The sequence below is a fragment of the Rutidosis leptorrhynchoides genome, chromosome 2 (assembly GCF_046630445.1).
Source record: "Rutidosis leptorrhynchoides isolate AG116_Rl617_1_P2 chromosome 2, CSIRO_AGI_Rlap_v1, whole genome shotgun sequence".
In the NCBI taxonomy this organism is placed as follows: domain Eukaryota; kingdom Viridiplantae; phylum Streptophyta; class Magnoliopsida; order Asterales; family Asteraceae; genus Rutidosis; species Rutidosis leptorrhynchoides.
In genome coordinates, this window is record NC_092334.1 from 16,584,811 (window position 1) to 16,592,849 (window position 8,039).

An 8,039-nucleotide genomic window follows, 5' to 3' on the forward strand; every position below is an offset into this window, starting at 1 on the left:
AAACTGATCCCTATAACCTGTTTAATATTTCTGCTGCCAAAAACCCTAAAACATTGAAACCCATTTAGAAAGACGATGAACAGTACCCATTTATTGTTGTTTGTTCTGGTTCCTGTTTCTATTTACGGTCGACAACCACCAGCGCAATCTGTTCAGTTCATTCGAAAAACAAACACCCACATCACTAAAATTGCTGCGTTTTCTTTTCGATTCTTTCTTTCTGTTTCTTTTTTTGTTAAGATAGCGAATGGTAATGGTGATACATGATAAAATGATGAAACAAGAAGTTGATGAATAATGAATCGGTCATTCGTATATTTCTGTGTTCCTAATTAAACCGAAACCCACAATCACCCTCTTTTATTTTTCTTCTTTTTCGTTCCTGTGCTGCTACGACTTGTGTTTATTTCCCCTTTATTTCTTTTGTCTGCCAAACTTCCTAAATAAACCAAACAGATCACAAAATTTAGTGGATTTATTAAAATTGCTAAATGGGTTTCAATGAATTTAACATGTTGGGCCGAGTTTCTTGTTATGATAATTGGGCCGAAAAGTATAATTGGGCTGAGCAATTGTTGTTGGGCCAAAACAGAATACGGGTTATATAATATTTACATACGGGTTATAACAGAAAAGCTGAGACAGTGTTTTGGTTAAGGGTGTTTGCGGGTGAGTGGGAGGTCGCAGGTTCGAGCCCGGGCATAGGCATTTGTTTTTGGAACTCTTTCTTGAAAGGTAGTTATTAGTATTACTCATTATTATTACTCATTATTATTATTATTATTATTATTATTATTATTATTATTATTATTATTATTATTATTATTATTATTATTATGTTTATTATTATGTTTATTGATATCATGATTTTTATTATTATTATTAATATAGTTTGCATTGCATTATTATCATTTATATAAGTATTATAAGTATTGTTATTATTATCATAGTTATTATTATTATTATTATTATTATTAGTATTATTATTATTAGTATTATTATTATTAATATTAACGTGATTTTAAAATTATTATTATTATTATTAGTAACATTAGTATTAATATTATCGTTAAGAATTAATATAAGGATTATCATTATTATTATTATTAACTTATAAATTTTTATGTATTCTTACTAGTATTATCATTATTATTGGTATTATAAATATTTTTATTTTTTATTAAAATTATTATTATTATTATTATTATTATTATTTTATTATTAAAAATTCCTTTTTATTTAAAACTTCATTATCATTATCATTATTATATTATTATAACAAATAAATATGTTGTATATAAAAATATACTTATACTATAATTATATTAATATTATCTATAATTATATATTAAAAATATTAACATTTCTAATATGTTTATACAAAATAAATACATATATAACATGTAATTTAAAATATAATATATATATTAAAATTTAGTACAAATTATGTATATAAACTACAACACTAAATATATACATACTATATAATTAATAGATGGAATTATTTGATTTTCATTATATGTTTTAATATATATAACTGATATAGGTTCGTGAATCCGAGGCCAACCTTGCATTGTTCAGTATCGTCGTATGCATATCTTTACTACAAAATATCGTATTGTGAGTTTTCATTACTCCATTTTTAAATGCTTTTGCAATATATATTTTTGGGACTGAGAATACATGCGCTGCTTTATCAACTGTTTTACGAAATAGACACAAGTAATCACAACTACATTCTATGGTTGAATTATCAAAATCGAATATGCCCCTTTTTAGTCTGGTAATCTAAGAATTAGGGAACAGACACCCTAATTGACGCGAATCCTAAAGATAGATCTATGGGCACTAACAAGCCCCAGTCAGAGAATTTGAACTGCTTTAGTACTTCGATTTTATCATGTCCGAAGGGAGTCTCGGAATGATGGGGATATTCTATATGCATCTTGTTAAGGTCGATTACCAGGTGTTCAATCCATATGAATGATTTTTGTCTCTATGTATGGGACGTATATTTATGAGAAATGGAAATAGAAATCTTGTGGTCTATTAAAATAATGGAAATGATTGTTATGATAAACTAATGAACTCACCAACCTTTTGGTTGACACTTTAAAGCATGTTTATTCTCAGGTATTAAAGAAAACTTCTGCTGTGCATTTGCTCATTTTAGATATATTACTTGGAGTCACTCATGGCATATTTCAAAAGACGTTGCATTCAAGTCGTTGAGTTCAATAATCATTATTATTAAGTAAATGACAGATTAGGTCATTTATAGTTTGGATATTATGAAATTGTATGCATGTCTGTCAACTTTCAATGTAATGAAAGTCTGTCTTTTAAAAACGAATGCAATGTTTGTAAAATGTATCATATAGAGGTAAAATACCTCGCAATGTAACCATATGTTATTGTATTCGTCCTTATGGATTTGGACGGGTCGCTTCAATAATGTCTTATTTTGTCTGCAGCCTCGCAGACTTAGAAATGTGCTCATAACTACTGCAAACATGATTAAGTTATTTTTCAGACATAAAAACACACAGTCTTCAATATTCAGCATATACAGACATTCAGGTCACATCTTTTTTACAAACGTGATCCGCAAATATTTAGACAAAACATCTTAAAAACAAACACTAAAATGTCATATCAGCATGCCACTTTTAACTCACATTAAAATCTCACACCACAATTACTTTACATTAAAAATCCACAATGTCTAGTTCCGAAAAAAATTTAAACAAATAAAAAATAGTAATATGCCCGGTCATTATAAATGGTCTAATAGTCCCTTAACTACCTACACGCAAATATATAATTAGAACTTAGGATGATGATTTAATAATCCGACATGGTCATGTGATAGAACATACGTACTCTCATGGGTTGATACAAAAGTCACTCTTTAATGTTTGACTAGTTAACTAGTTGTCTTTAAATGAGTTACCCTACATGTCTTAGATTGTGAAAGCATATTATAGTATCATGTTCCAAACTTGCGAACTTGTAAATATGATAATATATTGTACTCTACTAATTTTGTTTTAGTGTTGTACATTTGTACAGTAGAATCGTATAAAGTATATTTAGTGGCATATATCATTGAACAAAATAATAGTGTAGAGATCATTTCGTCTTATAAATTTAATAACAACTAGAATATCTTCTGATCTTCTTTAATTTCTTTGTTTCACGTTTATTAGGCTTGTATTATGGTAAATTATACTGTATTCAATAATTCAAAGAGAAAAATACAAACTGGTAGAATTTAAATAAAATATTATTCCGTTTTGGTTGGATGGTTTCTTATCACATGACTATACACAATTTGGAGCCATGAGCTTTGATTTGATACAACGTAGAAATGAGGCGGTAATTGATGACATAATGAAACAGCACAGCTTTTATCAATAAAATAGTTAACTTATATGAAAATGATCAATCAAAAAGGATCAAGTTTGACACATCAACCGGACAAGTGAAAGATAGCCCAATATTTACTAGTACTATGATTAATTGCATGAAAAGAATGCAAATACAAATATGCATAAACTAGACACAATATCACACAATGTACATATTAAACTCATACATTGCGCTTTATACACGTTAGGATATTAAGATGAGTGATTTTGATATCATCAATTTTTATACATACGTCACTAAAGTATATAATTTATTTTTCAGTTAAGCTGAAGTATATAATTTATTTATTGTATATTGTATTGTACAATAGCCAATTTGATGATGCTTGTATTAAAAAATGATGATGTAGAAATCATTTTATAGTATCCATAATTAATAAATTCATGATAGCTGACAAAAAAAATGTTTTAGAAAGTAAATAAATTAATCTTTGAAATAGAGAGTATACATAGGATATCACATAATCTTTGAAATTGCCTTATTGGTCATTGACTTGAGGTGGGTCCCGAACCTCATTTTTGGTGTATATATAGGTTTCCATATCCACCTTCAATTTGCAGCCTCACACCTTTTCATTTACTTCAGAAAGTTATACTCCAAATACAAAAAATACAAATATCATGAAGCCTTCTTTCATGTACTTGAGTCTCTTAGCTATCTCCATCTTTCTTTATGAAGTTCAAGGTAAATACATAATGATATCTAGGTTTTAGTCTTAAGTGGCTTTTAACTATTGACTTTTACAAATCATATTGCTTCTTTCCCTTTTCAGGTTTTTAGGATTTAGATTAAATTGAAAAGTAGTTGAAGAAATGGCCGGGTTAAAACTATAGAAACTTCAATTATATTATATTATAATAATATTATATGTTAAATGTTTATAGTTTTTTAGATGATAGAGTAATGCTATATTCTGATTAGTAGAATAGTAGATGATAATGGTATAACTAAATATACACATGTGATAATAACTAAAACATTGATAACAGTGTGAATATATTGTGAAGGTATTAGGCTGGGAAATTTGAGTACTGCAGCTAGCGACAATGAAGAATTCGTCATCAAGGTCAGTATATATATGAGTTTATGTTAAAATTATTCGTTATAAATCTCTTTTAAGTTACCATGATTTGAAAATGGACTCGATTATGCATGGCAGAGTTTATCGAGCAATCATAAGGATGGACTAGTCATGGCTAGTGATCAATCATTATCAGGTACCACTATAAAGAAGAGAGAATTAAGATCACATGGACACTTGTTACCAAAGATTCATGAAGATTACTACGGCCCAAGATTTCACCTACCTAGGCACCATTGAATTCAAACCCTAGCTAGATATTATTCCACTTTAGTAGTCAAAGAGATGTTTCATACACCATATTTTTAATCGTACATCAGCATTATGTGTTTTAAAGTGTTGTGCAATATGATACTTTAAAACATATATGGTGTACAGTTAAGCAATAGGGATGTATTAATCATCAAGTTTAGTTATATCTTCTCTAGTTATTACTACTAGTAGTTAGGCACATGTGAAGATTATAAGACCACTTTCAACCATCGCGTTCTTTTTTTCATGACAGACCGCTATATATATTTATCTCACATCAGTTTTTCTCTCTATTTTCTCCTCATCACACGCCACTACCAACCTTACATACATCCTCCTGTCACATGAACCCAAAATTTTATTAATATTATATTATGTTTGTTTTTAACATTATTTTCGTTATTATTATTATTATAATTATATTTATATTTTTATTCTCGGAAAAATGTCTTATTTTGGTAGTGTAACGTGTGTTGATCCCATAACTAAAAGAGCTTGTATGGTGAAAAAAACGAATAAAAGTTTTGAGAAGCTCATTTTCATCAGATAAATGGTTGTGTTAAAGGTTGTTGAGGAAATGATAGAAATAATCAGCGGTTAAATAGAAGAAATTAGTGATTTTCAGTCCGTGCTTCATTATGCTTTGGGAGGAAAATTTTGAGTACGAGGCACTAGAATCATGTTGCGAGCGAGGAAAACCATAACCATTGCTAATGGTGTCCTCAAGGGCGAGCCAGAGGCATGCCCAGGGCGTACCCCGTTGAAAATCGTCTAATAGTTATCATATAATTGGTTTCAAATGTCATTAACATTACAAAAACTTTTGTAACGTCTCTAAAACTAAAGCACTAGATTAATCGGATATCTTTTAATTTATATAAAAACTATAATATAAGATATTAGTTAGCTACTCCCCTGAGTTTATAAGAGAGAATTTTTTATTTCATAGTCTAAATTGAGACTAAGTTAGTTGCAACTTTTGAATATAATCAAACTGAATGAATGAAATTTATGCCATTTTCCATTTGAGACAATTTTGCGAATCATATTAGATTGGCTAGGTCAAATTTGTAAACGGAATTAACATATAGCATTTACATGTACTTTTTTTTTTTTTTTTAACAGTGATTGGGATCACCCGAGGGGGACTAAACCACCCGTTGCAATCATCTCCCGTTTCGACTATGCCGATGCAGTGATAATAACCCCGCCCCCATCACTGCCCGGGAGAAAACCTTGAAACTGATCCAAGGGAACGGCCAAGTAAAACCCCCTCCCCTTTACCCCCCCCCCCCCCCCCCAAACAATATGGAAAAGGTGACATGGGTGGATACTTCATGGCAGAGATGAAATTGTGTTTTTAATATGTAGTCATGGTTAGTTGCAACTTTTGAATATAATCAAACTGAATGAATGAAATTTATGCCATTTTCCATTTGAGACAATTTTGCGAATCATATTAGATTGGCTAGGTCAAATTTGTAAACGGAATTAACATATAGCATTTACATGTACTTTTTTTTTTTTTTTTTTAACAGTGATTGGGATCACCCGAGGGGGACTAAACCACCCGTTGCAATCATCTCCCGTTTCGACTATGCCGATGCAGTGATAATAACCCCGCCCCCATCACTGCCCGGGAGAAAACCTTGAAACTGATCCAAGGGAACGGCCAAGTAAAACCCCCTCCCCTTTACCCCCCCCCCCCCCCCCCAAACAATATGGAAAAGGTGACATGGGTGGATACTTCATGGCAGAGATGAAATTGTGTTTTTAATATGTAGTCATGGGTGGATACTTCATGGCAGAGATGAAATTGTGTTTTTAATATGTAGTCAACGGGGGTCGAACTCCTGACCTCCCCTAAAGGAGGCAGACCACCAACCGCTGGACCACATCACAACTTCAGCATTTACATGCACTTGTTTGAATCTTTTTAATATACTTGATTTTTATTTCTCGTTTTATAATTTTTTTTTGCAGGAATAAATAGAAAACTAATGAAAATAATAATATCATCAACTTCTGCAAAGACAAAAGACAAGGTTAGTGTAATTTCAAGATACGAGTAATAGAAATAAGTCATAAATAAAATGAAGTCTTGATATTGGTTTTATTTCTCATGTACAGAATATCCACAAAAAGTTTACTCGTGGGAAGGGGAAGACAGCAATCGTGTTTGAACGATATCCGGATATCATAAACTTAACGGAGATGGATTATTCGCCGGCCAAGAGAAAACCTCCGATACATAATTGAACCCGAAATAATTAAGTTACAGTTATTAAACGCATATATAATATAATGATGTTAATCATAAACTCAAACAGTGTTTCATGTATACTAAGATTATATCCTTGTAGATGGATATGGTGTGGCGTTATTAAATTAACGTAATAATGTGTATTTGTTTATTGCGTATATGAAAAAATGATGATGATGATGATCATGATTATGTAAGATTATAACATGTACGACGGCTCATTCTAGTTATATAATGTATAAAAAAATGCGGGCCCAATATAGCTTAATTAAGTTATATAATAGACTACTCTTTAGTAGCTTTTCTAGTTATATTATGTAAACATGGGGGCCCAATATACCATAAGTTATATAATAGACTACTCTTTAGTAGCTAATGGGCCTAATAAGAGATCCATGATTGCCCTCAACAATTATCAAAGATACGAGTATTGCAGAATTTGATTTACTGATTGTTAAAAGTTTAGCATATTTACATACGAAGAAAAAGGTGCAAACCCTTACTTGTTACACTAGTTGCACTATCTAACTATGATTATATTTTTCGAAATTATATTAACTACCTAGACGTGTATCCAAATCCAAATTTCAAACTCATTAATCAATATCGTAACTCAAATTCACAAAAATCAACTCGACGTGCCACCTCTACGTTTGTTCAATCGCCGTTTTGTACCTTAGCCGTGCACACTAGTTGCAATCTATATCCTTGCTTGCATAAAGTTAACGATAAGGCCTGATATTTTTTTAACTTCGTGTAACACAATGCTAAAATGTATAAATTGACAACTACCTACTTTTCACTTCCACTTTAGATTGCATGTAAAGCCGGATCATATATTCATAGATTGATCATTGACTCGCGTAGTAGCTTTGGCACCAAGCAATGTTGTAGGTTTTTTTGTGGTCGACACTTTTGATTCTTTTTGCCACACAATGTTGCTTTTGAATCTCCACTTTCTTTTGATGTGGACCTCCACTATTGGATGAAAGTTATGTTAATGTCCATGTC

At 30.7% G+C, this 8,039-nt stretch overlaps 1 protein-coding gene across 1 annotated transcript; it reads left to right on the plus strand.

Moving 5' to 3' along the window:
- Positions 1 to 4,003: 4,003 nt before the first annotated feature.
- LOC139890596 (uncharacterized) lies at positions 4,004 to 7,266 on the plus strand. Its single transcript, XM_071873483.1, has 5 exons — positions 4,004 to 4,116; positions 4,440 to 4,498; positions 4,592 to 4,649; positions 6,749 to 6,810; positions 6,896 to 7,266. Exons 1-5 carry the CDS (start codon positions 4,053 to 4,055, stop codon positions 7,022 to 7,024), a joined length of 372 nt encoding a protein of 123 aa, XP_071729584.1. The 5' UTR covers positions 4,004 to 4,052; the 3' UTR covers positions 7,025 to 7,266.
- Positions 7,267 to 8,039: the final 773 nt, after the last annotated feature.